Source organism: Moschus berezovskii, chromosome X (assembly GCF_049115385.1).
Source record: "Moschus berezovskii isolate FMDL1 chromosome X, NW_MosBer_1.0, whole genome shotgun sequence".
Taxonomy (NCBI): Eukaryota; Metazoa; Chordata; class Mammalia; order Artiodactyla; family Moschidae; genus Moschus; species Moschus berezovskii.
The window spans coordinates 94,749,158-94,772,897 of NC_142488.1; the positions used below are offsets into that span (position 1 = coordinate 94,749,158).

The 23,740-nt window shown below is 40.6% G+C and overlaps 1 protein-coding gene across 1 annotated transcript; it reads left to right on the forward strand.

Annotated features, from left to right (window-relative positions):
- Nucleotides 1-4,535: 4,535 nt before the first annotated feature.
- Nucleotides 4,536-5,292, forward strand: LOC129535053 (histone H3.3A-like). The gene has a single exon (XM_055393630.2). The coding sequence runs from the start codon at nt 4,536-4,538 to the stop codon at nt 4,944-4,946; it is 411 nt and encodes a 136-aa protein (XP_055249605.1). The 3' UTR covers nt 4,947-5,292.
- Nucleotides 5,293-23,740: the final 18,448 nt, after the last annotated feature.

Here is a 23,740-nt window from a genome sequence, read left to right on the forward strand (position 1 = left end):
AAGAACAAATAAAATCAGAAGGTGGTTCCAAAGAGCAGTTGAAGGCTAATCTTGTCCTTGGAGGCAAGAGTGAGGCACACATCATCGTTTGCGGGGATAAGGATGAGGAAAGAATACGCTGGAACCCAGAGAAATGCTGGCTTCCCTGATACCTCAGTTGGTAAAGAATCCACCTGCAATTCAGGAGACCCCAGTTCAATTCCTGGGTTGGGAAGATCCGCTGGGTAAGGGATAGGCTACCCACTCCAGTATTCGTGGGCTTCCCTTGTGGCTCAAATGGTAAAGAATCCACCTGCAATGCTCAGGAGACCCTGGTTCAATCACTGGGTTGGGAAGATCCCCTGGAGAAAGGAAAGGCTACCCACTCCAGTATAGTCCATGGGGTCGCAAAGAGTTAGACACGACTGAGTGACTTTCAGAGAAATGTTGAGAGGTAGAGGTAGTGACATGGATGTGTTAAGGATATAATTAAGGGATTCAGGACTGAAAAGAAGAGACGGGCTGTGAGCTCAATGGTTTGGCAACAGTGGTGACTAGTAGCGAACAAAAGGCCTTCTTGTGTCCTGATGAAGAGCAGTCAAGGGGGCACTTGAAGTCTTTTCTTAACCACTGGTACCAGTAAGAGTAAGGCTCTTGCCTCGAATGAAAGCAAATGCTATCTGACCAGACCCCATTTACCAAGTTTTGGCTGCCAGAGTCTCTATAGAGACAAATGACCTGGTGGAGCAAGCAGCCTACCTGCTATGTTTTGCAGGAAAAACTAGAAGAATATTTTTTAGCCCATGGGGCTCATCAGTTCTAAAACTGTCTTCCTGTCATTGGAGAGGGAAGGGTCTGCCTCATTTACATGAAGAGTAAATCCTGATTAATAAGTGAGGTCAAGTGGAAAGTTATTAGAAGTCTCTCTGGGGGAATTCTCTGGTGGTCCAGTGGTTAGAACTTGAAACTCTCATTGCCGGAGCCCTGGGTTCAATCCCTGATGAGGGAATTAATATCCTGCAAGCTGCGCCCTGTTGCTGTAGCCAAAAAAAAAAAAAAAAGTTTCTCTGGCTTCCTGGAAAGTTTTAAAGCCAGGCTCAGATCATTCCAAATTCCATGTCTCTTGCCCCATATTCTAAAACCACACCACTGTGTTTGGACTATGTCGCTTCCCTGCCTGTTTACTCAGAAAATTGTCCTCTACAGACAGCCACTCTGTCTGAATTTCCAAGTTTAACCACTTATTTGGGTTAAGGCTATGTTTTATAAACATATATCAAAATGAGAGGGATCACCTAGCAATACATGGGTACTAGATGAAAGAAAATGAAAGTAAAAGTGAAGTCACTCAGTCATGTCTGACTCTTTGCGACCCCATGGACTATATAACCTACCAGGCTCCTCTGTCCATGGGATTTTCCAGGCAAGAGTACTGGAGTGGGTTGCCATTTCCTTCTTCAATACATTTGTATAGAGCTCAGTGTCAGATTAGTTTGCTATTACCTTCGGAGCGTGGACCTTAAGAAAATGAAGCACCACAGAGGTATGGAAGAAGTAGGACAAAATGTGCTGCCAGGAAACCAGATTAGAAAGTGGCAATACATTGTGGGAAAAATCAGAGCACTGGATTCTGAAGTAGCTCTCATCTAGAGTGTCTGAAAAAGGGTTTAGTGGCCCTCTAGAAGACAACTTTTACCCATTATGTATTTTTCCTAGGTCCAATATGAGGTCTTGCAGGATGTTATTTCCATGAGAGCACATGGAAAAATGATTCATGCTCCTGCTGTCACTAACATATTCCAGGTTACTGTTTTAATGGAAACAAAGCAATGCTGTGATATCTCTCATGGAGAAAGACCACTTAGTTCAAAAGTCTCAACCCAAAAACTACCTCAATTCAGGCTCAGGCCCAGAGATATTCAGAAGGCCAGGGAAGGTTCACTGTTAAAAGTTCTTGCCCTGACCCATGATAACAAATATCATTTTCTCCCTGGATAAGACCTGTCACTTTCCAATGGAGTAGATGCCTTAGGATGCATATATGCCCAGGAGGGGGAACACACTTACTTCACCATATGTTGTTATTTTAATGATTGAGATGAAAGCCTATTCTGGGAGCAATATTTTCTTCTTTTCAAAATGGAAATACCTTGGAACTTCCCTGGTAGTCCAGTGGTTAATCAGTGAAGTCAAGTGGGAAGTTACTAGAAGTCTCTCTGGAGGACTTCCCTAGTGGTACAGTGGGTTAAGACTCTGAACTTCCACTGCAGGGGGTGAGAGTTCAATCCCTGGTTGGGGAACTAATATTCCACATGCCACTTGGTATGTACAAAAAATAGAAATATATCATTCCTGTGATTATAGAATTAATACATGTTCTCTGTAAACACTCAAATAATACAAACGTGTGTGTGTGTGTGTGCACGCATGCATGAAGTTGCTTCACTTGTGTCCCACTCTGTGGGATCCGATGGACTGTAGCCTGCCAGGCTCCTCTGTCCACGGCATTTTCCAGGCAAGAATACTGGCGAGGGTTTCCATTTTGTCCTCCTCCAGGGGATCTTTCCAGCCCAGGGACTGAACCCCTATCTCCTGCTTGGCAGGCAGATTCTTTACCACTAGCGCCACCTGGTGGTGTCACTTCTCCATAGAGAAAAAGTTGTGTATAACCGTTCGATTTTATTTAAACCTACAGAATCATTTCATTTACGCTATTCTGTACCTTAAATTTTTTTCACTTCACAATACGTCACAGATAATATGGAGGAATAAGCTCCTAACAAACCTAACCTCCTGCGTATAATAATGATAAACTCCAAAACAAAACACAAATAAACCACTAACTGAGAGATCCAAGTTAGGATACTAAAAGATGAACTGCCCAGGTCGGTAGGTGCCCAATATGTTACTGGAGATCAGTGGAAAAAAAACTCCACAGAGAATGAAGAGACAGAGCCAAAGCAAAAACAAAACCTAGTTATGGATGTCACTGGTGATGGAAGCAAGGTCCGATGCTGTAAAGAACAATATTGCATAGGAAACTGGAATGTCAGGTCCATGAATCAAGGAAAATTGGAAGTGGTCAAACAGGTGATGGCAAGGCTGAACGTCGACAATTTAGGAATCAGCAAACTAAAATGTATGGGAATGGGTGAATTTAACTCAGATGACCATTATATCTACTACAGTGGGCAAGAATCCCTTAGAAGAATTGCAGTAGCCATCATAGTTAACAAAAGAGTCTGAAATGCAGTACTTGGATGCAATCTAAATACGACAGAATGATCTCTCTTCGTTTCTGATGCAAACCATTCAATATTATGGTAATCCAAGTCTATACTCCAATCAGTAATGCTGAAGAAGCTGAAATTGAACAGTTCTATGAAGACGTACAAGACGTTCGAGAACTAACACCCAAAAATGATGTCCTTTTCACTATAGGGGACTAGAATGCAAAAGCGGAGAAGGCAATGACAAGCCACTCCAGTACTAGAAAATCTCATGGATGGAGGAACTTGGTGGGCTGCAGTCCACGGGGTTGCTACTAGTCGGACGCGACTTCACTTTCACGCATTGGAGAAGGAAACGGCAACCCACTCCAGTGTTCTTGCTGCAGAATCCCAGGGACGGGGGAGCCTGGTGGGCTGCCATCTATGGGGTCGCACAGAGTCGGACACGACTGAAGTGACACAGCAGCAGCAGCAGCAGCAGAATGCAAAAGGAGGAAGTCAAGAAACACCTGGAGTAACAGGCAAATTTGGCCTTGGAGTACAGAATGAAGCAGGGCAAAGGCTAATAGAGTTCTGCCAAGAGAACACACTGGTCATAGCAAACACCCTCTTCCAACAACACAAGAGAAGACTCTACACAAGGACATCACCAGATGGTCAACACTGAAATCAGATTGACTATATTCTTTGCAGCCAAAGATGGAGAAGCTCAATACAGTCAGCAAAAACAAGACCAGGAGCTGACTGTGGCTCAGATCATGAACTTATTGCCAAATTCAGATTTAAATTGAAGAAAGTAGGGAAAACCACTAGACCATTCAGGTATGACCTAAATCAAATCCTTTATGACTATACAGTAGAAGTGATAAATAGATTTAAGGAACAAGATCTTATAGACAGAGTGCCTGATGGAATATGGATGGAGGTTCATGCCATTATAAAAGTGACAGGGATGAAGAGCATCCCCAAGAAGAAGAAATAAAAAAAGCAAAATGGCTGTCTGAGGAAGCCTTACAAATAGCTGTGAAAAGAACAGAAGTGAAAAGCAAAGGAGAAAAGAAACGATATATCAATTTGTAGGCAGAGTTCCAAAGAATAGCAAAGAGAGATAAGAAAGCCTTCCTCAGTGATCAGTGCAAAGAAATAGAGGAAAACAATAAAATTGGAAAAACTAGAAATCTCTTCAAGAAAATTAGAGAGCAGAGCGGTTTGGTCGTTCGTTGGAAGGAGTTCTTCCTGTGTTTCGGCTACTGTGGCTCTTTGGGCAGCAGCGGCGGCGCGGCGGTCAGAGAAGCGGTCTAAAACTTCGGCACTAGGTAAAAGAAAATGGCCCGAACCAAGCAGACTGCTCATAAGTCAAGGGGTGGGAAAGTGCCCGGCAAGCAGCTGGCCACAAAAGCGGCCAGGAAAAGCGCCCCCTCTACCGGCGGGGTGAAGAAACCTCATTGCTACAGGCCCGGGACTGTTGCGCTTCGAGAAATCCGTCGTTACCAGAAATTCACCGAGCTTCTGATCCGGAAACTGCCTTTCCAGAGGTTGGTGAGGGAGATCGCCCAGGATTTCAAAACCAATTTGAGGTTCCAGAGTGCCGCCATCGGCGCCCTGCCGGAGGCTCGCGAAGCATACCTGGTGGGTTTGTTTGAAGATACTAATCTGTGTGCCATCCACGCTAAGAGAGTCACCATCATGCCCAAAGACATCCAGTTGGCTCGCCGGATACGGGGAGAGAGAGCTTAAGTGAAGGCAGTTTTTATGGTGTTTTGTAGTAAATTCTGTAAGATACTTCGGTTTAATTTGTGAGGTTTTTTTGTAAGAAATTGTTTATAATATGTTGCATTTGTACTTAAGTCATTCCATCTTTCACTCAGGATGAATGCGAAAAGTGACTGTTCACAGACCTCAGTGATGTGAGCACTGTTGCTCAGGAGTGACAAGTTGCTAATATGCAGAAGGGATGGGTGATATTTCTTGCTTCTCATGATGCATGTTTCTGTATGTTAATGACTTGTTGGGTAGTTATTAAGGTACTAGAATTGATAAATGTGTACAGGGTCCTTTTGCAATAAAACTGGTTATGACTTGATCCAAGTGTTTAACAATTGGGGCTGTTAAGTCTGACCATACATCACTGTGATAGAATGTGGGCTTTTTCAAGGGTTAAGATACAAGTTTTAACCACAGTGTAACTTACAGTTTCCTTAAAAAAAAAAGAGTAAACCTGGCAGCTATAGAATACACTATGTGCATTTATAATAGCTATTTTATATATTGTAGTGTCAACATTTTTAAATTAAATGTTTTACATTGAGAAAAAAAAAAGAAAATTAGAGATACAAAGGGAACATTTCATGCAAAGATGGGTACAATAAAGGACAGAAATGGTATGGACATAAAAGAAACAGAAGATATTAAGAAGAGGTGGCAAGAATACACAGAAGAACTGTACAAAAATATCTTCATGACCAAGAAAATCACGATGGTGTAATCACTCACCTAGAGGCAGACATCCTGAAATGTGAAGTCAAGTGGGCCTTAGAAAGCATCACTCGGAACAAAGCTAGTGGAGGTGATGGAATTCCAGTTGAGCTATTTCAAATCCTGAAACATGATGCTGTGAAAGTGCTGCACTCAATATGCCAGCAAATTTGGAAAACCCAGTGGTGGCCAAAGGACTGAAAAAGGTCAGTTTTTATTCCAATCCCTAAGAAAGGCAATCCTAAAGAATGCTCAAACTACCACACAATTGCACTCTTCTCACATGCTAGTAAAGTCATGCTCAAAATTCTCCAAGCCAGGCTTCAGCAATACGTGAACCATGAACTTCCAGATGGTCAAGTTGGTTTCAGAAAAGGCAGAGGAACCTGAGGTCAAATTGCCAACATCCGCTGGATCATGGAAAAAGCAAGAGAGTTCCAGAAAATCATCTATTTCTGCCTTATGGACTATGCCAAAGCCTTTGACTGTGTGGACCACAACAAACTCTGGAAAATTCTGAAAGAGATGGGAATACCAGACCACCTGACCAGCCTCTTGAGAAATCTGTATGCAGGTCAGGAAGCAACAGTTAGAACTGGACATGGAACAACAGACTGATTCCAAATAGGAAAAGGAGTACGTCAAGGCTGTATATTGTCACCCTGCCTATTTAATTTTTATGCAGAGTACATCATGGAAATGCTGGGCTGGAGGAAGCAGAAGCTGGAATCAAGATTGCCGGGAGAAATATCAATAACCTCAGATATGCAGATGACACTATCCTTATGGCAGACACTGAAGAAGAACTAAAGAGCCTCTTGCTGAAAGTGAAAAAGGAAAGTGAAAAAGTTGAATTAAAACTCAACATTCAAAAAACTAAAATCACAGAATCTGGTCCCATCACTTCATGGCAAATAGATGGGGAAACAGTGGAAACAGTGTCAGACTTTATTTTTGGGGGGCTCCAAAATTACTGCAGATGGTGATTGCAGCCATGAAATTAAAAGGCCTTTACTCCTTGGAAGGAAAGTTACGACCAACCTAGACAGCATATTAAAAAGCAGAGACATTACATTGCCAACAAAGGTCTGTCTAGTCAAGGCTATGGTTTTCCCAATAGTCATGCATGGATGTGAGAGTTGGACTGTAAAGAAAGCTGAGTGCTGAAGAATTGATGCTTTTGAACTGTGGTGTTGGTTAAGACTCTTGAGAGTCCCTTGGACTGCAAGGAGATCCAACCAGTCCATCCTAAAGGAGATCAGTCCTGAGTGTTCATTGGAAGGACTGTTACTGAAGTTGAAACTCCAATACTTTGGCCACCTGATGGGAAGAGCTGACTCACTGGAAAAATAACCTGATGCTGGGAAAGATTGAAGGCGGGAGGAGAAGGGGACGACAGAGGATGAGATGGTTAGATGGGATCACCGACTCAACAGACATGAGTTTGTGTAAGCTCCTGGAGTTGGTGATGGACAGGGAGGCCTGGCATGCTTCAGTCCATGGGGTTGCAAAGAGTCGGACACGACTGAGCGCCTGAACTGAACTGAACTGTAGTGAGAGATATAGATAACAAACAAAACAATCAGAACAGAAAAGCATTCCCCTGACATTTTATTACCACAAGCTAGTCATTATTTGAACTTCTGGTTGGGATTTGTGCTATTTATCTAAAAATCTCAAGGAAAATTCAACTTCAAAAGGACCAAGGTTGGTAGTGTCCTCCAGGCTACTGAAAGAAGTAAATGCAAAGCATTACTTGAAGAATTTTAATTGAACTCAGGTTAAACATATACACATCATGTAACCAATCCATAAATTCCTTTATTAGTCATATCTTGAGAAAAATTTGTACGTGTGTGATGGCAAACATTCATAAGAATGTCTATATAACACCAATACTTTTAATATAAAAAAACCTAGCAATAGCTAATATAATTAACAATTGACTATCTTATAGTAGTTAAAATGAACTACAGCTACTCATATCAATATGAATGAATCTGAACAAAACTGAGCAAAACAAGATATAGTATGATTTAACTTATATGAACCTCAAAAATATGTAATAAAATACTTGGGAGTGCACACATGTGTGATAAAAAATAATGAAATGTAAGGGAATAATTTATCCAAATCTCAAGTTAGCAGTTATCTCTGGGTAGGAGGAAAGGGAATGTACTCAGAGATAGACAGGTAACTTCAGAGTTACTAGCAATTTTTATTTTCACAAGCTGGGTGGTGATGACTTAAGTGCTCTTTTTATTTTATTCTGCTTTCATTACTTTTTTCTTTAATTATATTTATTTCATCTCACTTATTTTTTAATTTATTTTTATTGGTAAAATTAATTCATTTATTTTAATTGGAGGATAATTACTTTACAATATTGTAAATTTTTTTTGCCATACATCAGTATGATTCAGTGATAGGTATGGGGGACGCATGTTTTAATTCTTTAAAATGCACATACAGAAATTGAGGAAGATGTAAATAAGTGAAAAAGCTATTCCATGTTCATAACAATATTAGTTCATAAGAGTTAATATTGCTAAAGTGTCCAAAATGCCCAAAGGGATACACAGACTCAGTGCAATCCCTATCAAAATTCCAATGACATGTTTCACAGACATAGGAAAAAAAAAAACAATCCTAGCATTTACATGGAACTATAAAAGATACCAAACAGCCAGAGCTATCTTGAGAAAGAACAAAGCTATAGGCATCACACTTTCTGATTTCAAACTATATAACAAAGCTATAGTAATCAAAACAGGGTAATACTAGCATAAATCAGACACATAGACCAATGGGACAAAATAGAGAGCCAGAAGTAAAGCCACACATGTATGGTCAACTAATCTTTAGCAAGGTTGCCAACAACACAAAACATGGAAAGGATAATCTCTTCAACAAATTATGTTAAGAAAACTGGATAGCCACAGGCAGAAAAAGAAAAAGGACACCATCTTAAAGCACTCCCCAAATTAACTTAAAATGTACCTGAAAATGTAAAACTGCTAGAAGAAAACATAGTGGAAAAACTTCTTGACAAGGGTGTTGGCAAAGATATTTCAGATATGACACCAAAAGAACGAGAAACAAAAGCAAAGCAAAAATAAACAGACAGAACTATGTCAAACTAAAAATCTTCCACACAGCAAAGGAAACAATCAACAAAATAAAAAGGCAACTACTGAATGGAACAAAATATATGCAACCATCTATCTGATAAGGGGCTATTATCCAATATGTAGATAAGGAACTTCTAAATCTTAATAGCAAAGAAAACCAAATAATATGATTAAAAACTATACATGAGGCCCGGCTCTGGCGGCGCAGGCGCAGACGCGAGAGACGCCCGGCTCTGGCGGCGCAGGCGCAGACGCGGGAGACGCCCGGCATCGGCGGCGCAGGCGCAGACGCGGGAGACGCCCGGCTCCGGCGGCGCAGGCGCAGACGCGGGAGACGCCCGGCTCCGGCGGCGCAGGCGCGGGAGACGCCCGGCTCCGGCGGCGCAGGCGCGGGAGACGCCCGGCTCCGGCGGCGCAGGCGCGGGAGACGCCCGGCTCCGGCGGCGCAGGCGCGGGAGACGCCCGGCTCCGGCGGCGCAGGCGCGGGAGACGCCCGGCTCCGGCGCAACCGACCACGTGCAGAATCGTGGCTGAGATGAGCTACCCCGCACCCAGGGTTAGGGCGGTGGCCGAGAGGAGCTGTACCACGTTCAGGAGGCAGTGGCTGCTTGGGCACCGGAGGGCCGAGAGGAGCTGATCTACATTCAAAGCAGGAGGCACGGCCTTGAGGAGATACCCCTCTTCCAAGGTAAGGTACAGCGGCTGCGCCTTGCTGGAGCAGCTGGGAAGAGCTACTCCACGACCAAGTGGAATATAAGAATCCAGTGTTCTGGGGAGGAAGGAACAAGATGGCCGAGGGATAAGATGGCAAGACCACTTTCTCCCCCACAAATTCATCAAAAGAACATTTGAACGCAGAGTAAAGTCCACAAAACAACTTCTGAATACTGGCAGAGGACATCAGGCTCCCAGAAAAGCAGCCCATTGTCTTCTAAAGGAGAGAGAAGAAATCCAGCTCCACCCACCAGAACACCGACACATGCTTCCCTAACCAGGGAACCCGGACAAGTCACCCGTCCAACCCCACACACAGCGACGAAACTACGTAATAAAGAGAACTCCACAAACTGCAAGAAGAGGGAAAGGCCACCCCAAGCAAAGCAATATAAGCAAGATGAAGAGGCAGAGAAATACCCAGCAAGTAAAGGAACAAGATAATTTCCCACCAACACAAACAAAAGAAGATATAGGGAATTTACCTGATAAAGAATTTCAAATTTTGATGGTGAAAATGATTCAAAATCTTGAAAGCAAAATGGAGTTACAGATAAATAACCTGGAGAAAAGGATTGAGAAGATGGAAGAAAGATTTAATAAGGACTTAGAAGAAATAAAAAAGAGTCAATATACAATGAATAATGCAATAGATGAGATCAGAAACACTCTGGAGGGAACAAACAGTAGAATAACAGAGGCAGAAGACAGGATAAGCGAACTATAAGATAGAATTGTAGAAATAAATGAAACAGGAAAAAAGAAAAACGAATTAAAAGAAATGAGGACAATATTAGAGTCCTCTGGGACAATGTTAAACGCTCCAACATTCGAATCATAGGAGTCCCAGAAGAAGAAGACAAAAAGAAAGACCATGAGAGAATACTTGAGGAGACAATAGTTGAAAACTTCCCTAAAATGGGGAAAGAAATAATCACCCAGGTCCAAGAAACCCAGAGAGTCCCCAACAGGATAAACCCAAGGCGAAATACTCCAAGACACATATTAATCAAATTAACAAAGATCAAACACAAAGAACAAATATTAAAAGCAGCAAGGGAAAAGCAGCAAATAACGCATAAGGGGATTCCCATAAGGATAACAGCTGATCTTTCAACAGAAACTCTTCAGGCCAGGAGGGAGTGGCAAGACATACTTAAAGTGATGAAAGAAAATACCCTACAGCCCAGATTACTATACCCAGCAAGGATCTCATTCAAATATGAAGGAGAAATCAAAAGCTTTACAGACAAGCAAAAGCTGAGGGAATTCAGCATCACCAAACCAGCTCTCCAACAAATGCTAAAGGATCTTCTATAGACAGGATACACAGAAAGAGTGTATAAACTTGAACCCAAAGCAATAAAGAAAATGGCTACGGGATCGTACTTATCAATAATTACCTTAAACGTAAATGGGTTGAAATTTTCAAAAAGGCTAGGAAACAATTCTCATAGCCATCAATAGTTCAGTGTTGAGTTCATGAATAGTTTTTAAAGTTTGGGACAAACTGTAGTATTTGCTATTTGAAGTACTATTTGTAATTGGCATATTACGATGTAACATTGGTCTTCATTTCCATCTTAAAACGCCTAAAAATGCCTAACAGGTTTTTAGATTTGTGAATTTTAGTTGAAATGTATTTTACGATGTTACTAAACCTGCAGAAATATTGAAATATTTCAGAGAACTTATTCACTGTACATTTAATTTATTTTATTTATAAAAGTTATGAACTGTAGAAAGTTTTACTTGTTGGGTCAAATGCTTGTTGCTTCAAATGCTTGTTGCATTTGAAGTGCTAGTTACAAGAAAATCAAATACCTTCAATGTATAAATGCTATTAAGTTTTTAAAGGACTCTGGAGTATAAGTAAGTTTGTTTAAAGAAATTTAGTCTGTTCAACTTGAAAAAAATAAATAAAATTGGAAAAAAAATAAAAATAAAAACTATACATGAAAACTAAAAAAATTAAACTCATAGAAGCAAAGTGTAGAATGGTGGTTGCCAGGAGCTGGAGGAGTGGCAAAAATGGGGAGATGGTGGTCAAAGAGCACAAGTCTTCAGCTAGTAGATGAAAAAGTTCTGGAGATTTAAGTATGGCATGGTGACTATAGGAAATGATATTGTATAGCATACTTGAAATTTGCTAGGAGAATAGATCCTAAGCATTCTTGCCACACAAAAAATGTACTGTGAAATGATGGATGTGTAACTCAACCTGATTGTAGTAATCATTTCAAAAATACGTGCATATCAAATTATCAGATTGGATATTTTAATATATGCTACTTTGTTAGGGGAATTCCCTAGTGGTCCAGTCATTAAAACTCCATGCTTCTACTGCAGGGAGCATGGGCTTAATCCTTGGTCAGGGAACTAAGATCACATGCTGCATGGCCATAAACAAATAATGTAATAAGCACATTAGATGTTATATATGTTCTTGTAAGTATTTGACTGTTAAAAATGTTTTAAATCCAATAAACAACAACAAAAAAACATAACGGCAATTGTCTACTTAAAGGACTTCTGAAATAAATCTTAAATGTTTAAAAATGACCTTTATACAATATTATACAATATGTCAAATACATCTCATAAAAAAACAATAAAAGGAAAAATGCCTTAAATGTAATAATTCTTACATCTGCAAGAATTCAGATTTTCTTACCTTAGTTTTGATGACAGATACCTATACCTCGAGTATCATAGAACAGTAATGCCAGAGTAGACATTCAAAGGTCATCTAATCTGGCCCCCAGTCTTTTTAAAAAATTTCTAATTGGAGGAGAATTGCTTCACAATATTGTGTTAGCTTCTGCCATACAACAACGTGAATCGGCCACAAGTACACATATATCCCTTCCCTCCTAAACCTCACTCCCACTCCCACCCCATCCCACCCTTCTAGGTTGTCACAGAGCACCAGGTTGAGCTCTCTGTGTTATATATATAGCAGCTTTTCACTGGCGATCTATTTTACACATCAGGTCAATTCACTTCAGTCACTCAGTCGTTACACATGGTAGTGTATATATGTCAGGGCTACTCTCTAAGTCCACCCTACCCTCTCCTTCCCCCACTGTTTCAACATAATAAAACCCCAGGTTTTTTGACACACCTGAAAATCCCATCAGAGAATAGAATATCTGACTGTACATTACAAATTATCTTAGGTGAATCCACAGTCTCCTTTGGTAGGTTGCTTTGGATATGGCTTCTCTCTAAGTGAACTTTTATCACGCTTTGTTTATAAACATGCATTATAAACATTTTCAAATGTACAAAGATGTAAAGAATAATATGATGAACCACATATAAAGCTATCACCCAAAACAACAAGTAGGAAAATGTCACAACCGTTATTCCTCTACTTAGAGTATTTTAAAACAAATTTCAAACATATCCTTTTGCCCCTACATACTTCAGTATGCATCTCTAAATAGTATAGACATTTTTATTGCACATCACCCATGATATTATTGCATCAAACTCCAAAAATTAACAATCCCTTGGTGTCATCTAATATCCTAACACATATCCATATTTCTAATATTGCTTCAAATTTGAATTTTATAATTCTTTTAATTGAACTGCATTTATTTTTAAACTACTGCTGAATGTTCACTGTTTGGGGCCAGCCTCTATATTTTGAGATGGCTTACCATCCTGTAGACATCAAAGCTTGACTTTCAACTGTTTTTCCCAAATGCAGAGAAATGTGTCCCGAAACCTTCTAAATACAGTCTCTTACTGCCTGTCAAGGCTAACAATAACCTGTCTGCCAGGTGGTTTTCTGAAGCACAGATTAAAGCAATCGGAGCCTCATGGTAGTAAAGTCCATAGAAGTTTCACTGGGTAGCAGCCTTGCCCTGCCTGCTACTGCTCTAGCTGATGTGTTGCCTTGCAACCCCAAAACACTCTGAATACCACCTGGAGTTGTACAGTGGCAGTAAAATATACTGTTTAGGAGTCTCCAAATAACAGCAATAAACGTGAGAAACTGACTTGTATAAATGTTTTCAGTTCAGTTCAGTTCAGTCACTCAGTTGTGTCCAACTCTTTGCGACCCCATGAATCACAGCACGCCAGGCCTCGCTGTCCATCACCAACTCCCAGAGTTCACTCAAACTCATGTCCATCGAGTCGGTGATCCCATCCAGCCATCTCATTCTCTGTCGTCCCCTTCTCCTCCCGCCCCCAATTCCTCCCAGCATCAGACTCTTATCCAGTGAGTCAACTCATCGCATGAGGTGGCCAAAGTATTGGAGTTTCAGCTTTAGGATCAGTCCTTCCATTGAACACCCAGGACTGATCTCCTTTAGAATGGACTGGTTGGATCTCCTTGCAGTCCAAGGGACTCTCAAGAGTCTTCTCCAGCACCACAGTTCAAAAGCATCAATTCTTTGGCGATCAGCTTTCTTCACAATCCAACTCTCACATCCATATAAGACCACGGGAAAAACCATAGCCTTGACTAGATGGACCTTTGTTGGCAAAGTAATGTCTCTGCTTTTTAATATGCTATCTAGGTTGGTCATAACTTTCCTTCCAAGGAGTAAGTGCCTTCTAATTTCATGGTTGCAATCAGCATCCACAGTGATTTTGGAGCCCCCAAAAATAAAGTCTGACACTGTTTCCACTGTTTTTCAATTTATTTCCCATGAAGTGATGGGACCAGATGCCATGATCTTTGTTTTCTGAATGTTGAGCTTCAAGCCAACATTTTCACTCTCCTCTTTCACTTTCATCAAGAGGATTTTTAATTCCTCTTCACTTTCTGCCATAAGGGTGGTGTCATCTGCATATCTGAAGTTATTAGTATTTCTCCCAGCAATCCTGATTCCAGCCTGTGCTTCTTCCAGCCCAGCGTTCCTCATGATGTACTCTGCATATAAGTTAAATAAGTAGGGTGACAATATACAACCTTGATGTACTCCTTTTCCTGTTTGGATCCAGTCTGTTGCTCCATGTCCAGTTCTAACTGTTGCTTCCTGACCTGCATACAGGTTTCTCAAGAGGCAGGGCAGGTGGTCTGGGATTCCCATCTCTTTCAGAATGTTCCACAGTTTATTGTGATCCACACAGTCAAAGGCTTTGGCATAGTCAATGAAGCAGAAATAGATGTTTTTCTGGAACTCTCTTGCTTTCTCCATGATCTAGTGGATGTTGATGATTTGATCTCTGGTGCCTCTGCCTTTTCTAAAACCTGCTTGAACATCTGGAAGTTCATGGTTCACATATTGCTGAAGCCTGGCTTGGAGACTTTTGAGCATGACTTTACTAGCGTGTGAGATGAGTGCAATTGTGCAGTAGTTTGAGCATTCTTTGGCATTGCCTTTCTTTGGGATTAGAATGAAGACTGACCTTTTCCAGTCCTGTGGCCAATGATGAGTTTTCCAAATTTGCTGGCATATTGAGTGCAACACTTTCACAACATCACCTTTCAGGATTTGAAACAGATCAGCTGGAATTCCATCACCTCCACTAGCTTTGTTCATAGTGATGCTTTCTAAGGTCCACTTGACTTCACATTCCAAGATGTCTGGCTCTAGGTGAGTGATCACACCATTGTGATTATCTTCGTCGTGAAGATCTTTTTGTACAGTTCTGAGTATTCTTGCCACCTCTTCTTAATATCTTCTGCTTCTGTTAGGTCCTTACCATTTCTGTCCTTTATCGAGCCCATCTTTGCATGAAATGTTCCCTTGGTATCTCTAATTTTCTTGAAGAGATCTCGTTTTTCCTATTCTGCTGTTTTCCTCTATTTCTTTGCATTGAATCCTGAGGAAGGTTTTCTTATCTCTCCTTGCTATTCTTTGGAACTCTGCATTCAGATGCTTATATCTTTCCTTTTCTCCTTTGCTTTTCACTTCTACTCTTTTCACAGCTATTTGTAAGGCCTCTTCAGACAGCCATTTTGCTGTTTTGCATTTCTTTTCCATGGGGATGGTCTTGGTCCCTGTCTCCTGTACAATGTCACGAACCTCCGTCCAGAGTTCATCAGGCACTCTATCTATCAGATCTAGTCCCTTAAATCTATTTCTCACTTCAACTGTGTAATCATAAGGGATTTGATTTAGGTCATACCTGAATGGTCTAATGGTTTTCCCTACTTTCTTCAATTTAAGTCTGAATTTGGCAATAAGGAGTTCATGATCTGAGCCACAGTCAGCTCCTGGTCTTGTTTATGCTAACTGTATAGAGCTTCTCCTTCTTTGGCTGCAAAGAATCTAATCAATCTGATTTCGGTGTTGACCATCTGGTGATGTCCATGTGTCGAGTCTTCTCTTGTGTTGTTGGAAGAGGGTGTTTGCTATGACCAGTGCATTCTCTTGGCAAAACTTTATTAGCCTTTGCCCTGGTTCATTCCGTGCTCCAAGGCCAAATCTGCCTGTTACTCCAGGTGTTTCTTGACTTCCTACTTTGGCATTCCCGTCCCCTATAATGAAAAGGACATCTTTTTGGGGGGGTGTTAGTTCTGAAAGGTCTTGTAGGTCTTCATAGAACCGTTCAACTTCGCTTCTTCAGCATTACTGGTTGGGGCATAGGCTTGGATTACTATAATATTGAATGGCTTACCTTGGAAATGAACAAAGATCATTCTGTCGTTTTTGAGATTGCATCCAAGTACTGCATTTCGGACACTTGTTGACCATGAAGGCTATTCCATTTCTTCAAAGGGATTCCTGCCCACAGTAGTAGATATAATGGTCATCTGAGTTAAATTCACCCATTCCAGTCCATTTTAGTTCGCTGATTCCTAGCATGTCTACGTTCACTCTTGTCATCTCCTGTTTGACCACTTCCAATTTGCCTTGATTCATGCACCTAACATTCCAGGTTCCTATGCAATATTACTCTTTACAGCATCGGTCCTTGCTTCTATCACCAGTCACATCCACAACTGGGTACTGTTTTTGCTTTGGCTCCATCCCTTCATTCTTTCTGGAGTTATTTCTCCACTGATCTCCAGTAGCATATTGGGCACTTACTGACCTGGGGAGTTCCTCTTTCAGTATCCTATCATTTTTCCTTTTCATAAGTGTTGCTAGAGGGCATCAGAGGGCAGACACACTGAAACTATAATCACAGAAATCTATTCCATCTGGTCACACGGACCACAGCCTTGTCTAACTCAATGAAACTAAGTCATGCTGTGTGGGGCCATCCAAGATGGGCTGGTCATTGTGGAGAGGTCTGACAGAATGTGGTCCACTGGAGAAGGGAATGGCAAACCACTTCAGTATTCTTGCCTTGAGTAGCCCATAGACAGTATGAAAAGCAAAATGGTAGGATACTGAAAGAGGAACTCCCCAGGTTGGTAAGTGTCCAACAAATACCCTATGACCCGGACATTTCACTTTTTGGCATTTTCTCTAGAGAAATGCTCATGTGTGTGTTAAAGGAACTGTGTATAATGACTTTTCATTATACTGTTGTTTGTAATAATTAAATCCAAAATTGGGAAAACACTAAACATGTGTTCATAGGGAAGAAATATAATGCAGCAGTTTAAAAGAATGAAGAAATTTGTCTTTACCCGGAAAGATCCCCAAAACATGTCGTTAAATTTAAAAAGAAGCTGCAGAATACAACATGACACACATTTGTCAGAAAACACAAATCTCTGTGCAGTAGTTGTGCCTTATCCACAGGGGATATGCTCTAAGACTGTCAGTTGATGTCTGAAACCACAGACAGTACCAAGTCCTGAATATACTGTGTTCCCCTTCTATATATATACTTATGATAAAGTTTAAACTATGAATTATGCACAGTGAGAAATTAGCAATAATAAAATAGAAAAATTATAAAAATATACTTAATAAAAGTTATATGAATTTGGTCTCATTCTCCCTCTCCCTCTTTCTAAATATCTATTGTACTCTACTCACCCTCCCTCTTCTGAAGTGAGATGATGAAATGCCTATATGATGAGATGAAGTGAGGTGAATGACATAGGTGTTCTGATATAGCATTAGGCTCCTATTGACCTTCTGACAATACAGCAGAAGGAAGGTTATCTGCTTTGGGTGTCCTGAATTATTGATCCAGGACAGTGTTGATGGTGGGATGTCAAGCAGATGATGTTGATGGCTGGGCAGCGGGAAGGGACCAAGCAGCTAAGCAGGACTGTACAAGATTTCATCATGCTACTCTGAAGAGTGTGCAGTTTAAAATTTATAAATTGTTTATTTCTGGAATTTTCTATTTAATATTTTTGCACTGCGGTTGACTATGGGTCACTGAAACTGCAAGAAAGCAAAACCATGGATAGGGGAACTGGGGAAGACTACTGTATCTCAATATATGCATATACATGTATGTGAATGCTGAGAAAAATATTTGAAAGATACCTACCTATAAACTATGATTATCTCCTGAAAGAGGACTGGGATGAGGAGGGTAGTTAAGTGAAAGAGAATTTAGCATCATCTGCATCATTTGAAATTTTACAGTAACAGTGTAATTGTTACAAGAAAGGAAAGCGTTGCATGTATTTTCAGAGGCAAAGACAAAATTGCAGGTTTTCCTAGACAAAATTTCAAATATTTACTGAGAGTATACTCTGTGGCAGATGTTGTGGGATGTTAAACATGGATGAGCCATGGACCCTGTCTTCCAAGGGCTTCTCTTCCTGAGAGAAAGATGTGAGGTGAACACGTGGAAAGATTCTCTAGGACTTCCCTGTTGGTGCAGTAGATAAGAATCTGCCTGCCAATGCAGGGGACACAGGTTTGATTCCTGGTCTGGGAATATTCCACATACCACAGGATGACTAACCCTGTGGACCAAAACCACTGAGCCTGAGCTCTAGAGCCCACTAACCACAACTGCTGAGCCAGCGAGCTGCAACTACTGAAGCCTGCACTCTGCTCTGCAACGAGAAGCCACTACAACGAGAAGCCCATGCACTGCAGTTAGAGTGCAATCCCAACTCACCATAACTCGAGAACGAAGTTCTCAAAGCAACGAAGACCCAGCACAGACAAAAATAAATTAAAACATAAAAGAGTCTCCAAAATGAAATACCCATCCACACCCAGTATGGCATTCACGAAGGAAAGAGCACTATAGAAGGGGGAAGGCCTCAAGGAAGAGGTGGATGCTGAGCTGAACTCTGAAGATAAGGAAAGAACTGAGTAGGATAGGAAGCCACTTCTGTTCTGTTTGGAATCTCCCTGAAGAGCAGACAGAGGCAGGGAATCCCAAGCACTTCTTCTAGTCTTTATTGGCTCCCTGGGCAGCTCTCCCCACTGACAGACTCTACTCCCTGGGCTCAAGACCAAAGAAGGCACAGCCAATGTACAGCTCATCTCAAACTGTGAATGATCCAAGAATTATTTCGTCTTTGGAAGGTATCATGTATATTTTTTCTTTTTTTAACCAGCAGCTTTAACTTCCCTAATTATGTTCTGCTCATCTGATGTTAAAATGAGGTTCCATTTTCTAACCCCACATTGTTAAAACTGTCCCTGCCTGATTCTCCCCACTCTGTACCACCACCTGCACCGAACTTTACCTATCTCAGGTCCAAAGTACATACAAGTCTCCCAAGTCTCCATTCTCTGCTGGTGAGTCAGTGGATGCTAATTGATTAGTCATTAAATAATTCCTATTAATGTGTTATCGTGCCTAAAAAATATACTAGTTTAATCAGGCTACAATGAATACCTCCAAAACCCCCTAAGAAATAATTAATGGTGGCAATTTTAGACAATAGCTTCAAGATTGAAACAGAAGCTATATGGAGAACTTGACTCATCCTAAAAGTGTGGGCTTCTGTGCTGGGCAGGGTAGATTTCTAGGCTATAGGTGAGAAATGACTCTCAGTGCTCTGGACCTCTGGCATATCACCTTACCTGGAGCTCTAGAGCACTCCAGAATCCATAATGTTGGACTCTTAGCAGGTTTCTAGGCCAGCTGATACCATGGCAAAATCCTTCTCTGAATGAATCCTGGGCCTAGCCTGTGACCAAGTTCTTTTTCATAGGCTCATCCTGCACTTTAACATTGTATCAGGTGTTTTCTTTATCCCTTCTACCCTAGTACTGAGAATAGTCTCTATCCAACACCCAGCAGAGAAGTTATGGGTTTCTCCCTCTCGACCTTACTGTGGAGATTTGAAAGATTTCCAGTAGAAAAGAATTGATACCTTCCTTTACTGTGCCTTTTAGAGAGGTCATTCCAGTTCCCAGAAGAAGCAGGCTTTGTTCTCCCCAAATTGAGGAGAAAAGTCACTTGGTGCAGGATTACAGATTCTCGCCAGGTGCCCACAACCAAGCAGAGGCTGAGGTAAATCTTTATTCTTTCACTTCTTTCCCAGTGCCTTAAGAAAAAAAGAAAAGCGTGACATTTCCATTGACTGTGACAGATGTAGGTGGATCAGGTGGGAGAGTTGGAAAGAGATGAGACAAACCAACCTGGGCAACAGGTAATCCAGGATCAAGATCCCAGTGTAACAACCAATGTTTATAGAGTTACTCAGTAAGTGTATGACAGATACTCCAATAAGCACCTTTCACAACAGCCCTATAAGGTTAAGTACCATTATCATCATTTAAAGGAGACAGGTAAAAATGATGTTCAGAAATGTTCAGTAACTTGCAAAGGATCACATAACAATTTAGTGGCAGATTCAAACCTAGAGAGTCTGACACTAGCACCAGTACACTTACCTGCTATATCATGCTGCTGTGCATGCATGCTAAGTCACATCAGTTATGTCTGACTCTTTGCAACTACATGGACTGTAGCCCCACCAGGCTCCTCTGTCCATGGGATTCTCCAGGCAATAATACTGGAGTGGGTTGCCATTTCCTCTTCCAGGGGATCTTCCTGACCCAGGGGTTGAACCCACACCACTTATGTCTCCTGAATTGGCACGCGGGTTCTTTACCACTAGCACCACCTGGGAAGCTCCATCATGCTGCTGTAGGTGCCATGAAAATTTCTAGGCAAAGAGGGAAAGAATCAAGCAGAAAATTGGCAGAGGAACAGCTGGTTCAGATGGTAAAGAATCTTCCTCCAATGCAGGAGACTGGGGTTTGATCCCTGGGTGGGTAAAATCCCTTGGAGAAGGAAATGGTTACCCACTCCAGTATTTTTGCCTGGAGAATTCCATGAACTGAGGAGCCTGGCAGGCTACAGTCCTTGGGGTCGCAAAGAGTCAGACACAACTGAGCAACTAGCATTTTCACTTTTATTTTCACTTTCTTTTCAGCTGGGCAATAGGTAATTGACATTGGGGAAGTCCAGTATAGGCTGAGGAATGGGAGGGTGTCAGGCAAGCAGTGTGTAGGAGAAGTAAAACAGAACCTAGCAAGGATCCTATCACCAGGGCTGGAATCAAGAAGTAAATCTCCAGTGCCCAGGAGGAAAGTCAAGAACAAGAAAAGGGCAGAGGTGCATTAAAACTGGCACTGAGGCAAGGGAGGAATCCATAAGGAAGCAAATGACAAGGCTGTCTTGATGCTGCACTGTGTACTATGGGTCAAGGACTCCAGAGATCTACCTTGCCTAGAGAGAGTATATGAAATAAAGCTGTGGTTTCATATACAGTTGACCATTGAAAAACATGGGTTTGAACTGTGTGTTCACTTATACACAGACTTTTTTCAGTAGTAAATACTACAGTACTACATGGTCTGCAGTTGGTTGAATCCATGGATGTTGACCTGCAGGCAACAGAGCAAAGGTAGATACAAAGGGTCAAGTATAAGTTATATGAAGATTCTCAACTGCAAGCTGGTAAAGGGTATCCTCTCAAAATGTTCTCTACCACCTTCAAATTTAGCACTATGATATGCAATCCATTTTTTCCCTGCTGCTCTTTGGACCATAAGATGGAAATGAAAGTCAGAATCTTATACTCATGAAGTAAAGAGTCCACGGCCTAAACACTACATCTGAGAGTTCACAGCAGAGCAGGACCCAGAAAATGGTACAAGGCAGTTCGGTCTAATTCCAGTGACTTCTACTTCCCTCTTTTTGACTCATCTCCCCAAGCAGGCCTAAACCCTCTGGCAACACCAGGAATTTGATCCAAATCACATGAAAATGGACCTGCACTATAATATGGCCCATCACTTCAAGGCCTTGATAATAATGAGTCCTGTTAATGTTTGGATCACAGTGTAACTGCAGGAAGGAAGACTGTTTTGTTGCAACTTTGAAAACTCTGGGGACCAGAATCTTAACTGAAATTGACAGTTGCATTCTCTCCAAAATCACTCTTGCAATACACATGCTAAGGTTCTTACAAGAAATTAAGTATGTCCATATCAATGCTATTGAACGGATTAGAGTGTATTAAACAGTTATGGATGCTATGATATGCCTCCAGATCCACCATTCAGGACTAAGACACTCATATCCAACCTGCTGAAAGTATTGATAGCCTGACAACCTTGAGCTGAGCTCTAGAACTTGCATGACATCTCTAGAACTTGCATGACCCAAAGAGTGAAAGCTCCCTGCTGACGTGAACAGTCCTTTATGTATTAAGAAAGTTGAATTCATTGTTGAAACCCTCCCATAAAAATATACTCCATTTCCAGATAGCATCACTAGTGAATTCCATCAAATGTTTAAGGAAGAAGTAATGTCAATTCTACCCAAATTCTTGCAGAAAACATAAGGGAGGATTATTTCCCATCTCATTCTGACAGGCTAATATTAGTATTATTCTAATATCCAAACTGAATAAAGATGTTATAAGAAGCAAACCAAAGACCCACATCTCTTATGAACATAGATGCAAAATTTTAAGCAAAACTTTACAAATAGAATTCAACAACATAAAACAAGTTTGATACATTGTGACCAAATGGGGCTTATCCCAGGAATGCAAGATTGATGTAATATATCTAAAATCAATCAATGTAGTTCACCATATTAACAAAATGTTTTCTAAAAAAATGATGAGGCAAAAACTACTATGTGTAAACTAAATAAGCAACAATGATACATTATATAGCACAGGAAATATATCCGTTATTTTATAATAACTTAAATGGAGTATAATCCATAACAATATTGAATCATATGTTGCACACCTGAAACTAATATAATAATATTATAAATCAACTGTACTTTAAATTCAGAAACTAATTAAAAAATAGGATAATCTCAATAGAGAGAGAGAGAGAAAACATTTGATAAAATGTAACATTTCTTTCTGACCAAAAGAATTCTCATGATGCTAAGAATAAAAGGAAATCTCTTCAATATGATAAAAACAGCTATGAAAAAAACTGCAGTTAATATCATAATTAATGGTGAAAAACTGAATTGTTTCTCCCCTTAAGTCTGAATCAAGGCAATAATTTCCATTCTAATCATTTCTATTCATCATTTACTGCAGATGCTAGTCAGTACAATAAAACAAGAAAAAGACATCAAAGACATCCAAACTGGAAAGAAATAAGTTAAACTGTTTTTGTTTGAGGATTGTCTGTGATATAATTCTATGTAATCTACATAGAATCAAAAATATAAATGGATAAATCTAACAAAATATTCGCAGGATCTGTCTGAAAACTATAAAAGAGTAATGAAAGAAATGAAGACCTAAATAAATGGTACGAATACACAGTGTTGGATCAGAAAACTTGAAAAGTTAAGATGTCAATTCTCCTCAATTTGATCTATAGATTCAACACAATGCCAATCAAAATTTCAGCAGGTTTTTTCCTTAGACAAACTAAGTCTAAAACGCATACAGAAATACATACAACCTAGAATAATGAAAAAATAACTTTGAAAAAAAAAGAATAATGTTGCAGGACTTTTAGAATCTGATTTCAAGACATAAAACGACTGTAATCCAAACACTGTGGTACTGACATAAAGATCAACAAATAGACCAATGAAACAGAGTCGAAAGCTGAAAAACGACCTACATACATTTGAAGAGTGATTTTTATGTACCAAGGCAATTCAGAGAAAATAGGTTAGATTATTGTAACAGATAGTGCTGGAAGATGGAGGGAGCCAAACAGTATGGAATGTGAGTGGCCTCTATGAGACCAGAGTGACCTCTGGATGACAACCAACAAAGAAATGGGGACCTCAGTCCTACAACTCCAAGTAAGTGACTTCTGTACCAACAAGAATGATCTTGGTGGCCAATGAACACATGAAAAGATGCTCAACATCACTCATTATTATAAAAATGCAAATCAAAACTACAATGAGGTACCA

Bases quoted from the DNA above. Each gene is read 5' to 3' on its own strand.
- LOC129535053 (XM_055393630.2), top strand. From the start codon at position 4,536: ATGGCCCGAACCAAGCAGACTGCTCATAAGTCAAGGGGTGGGAAAGTG.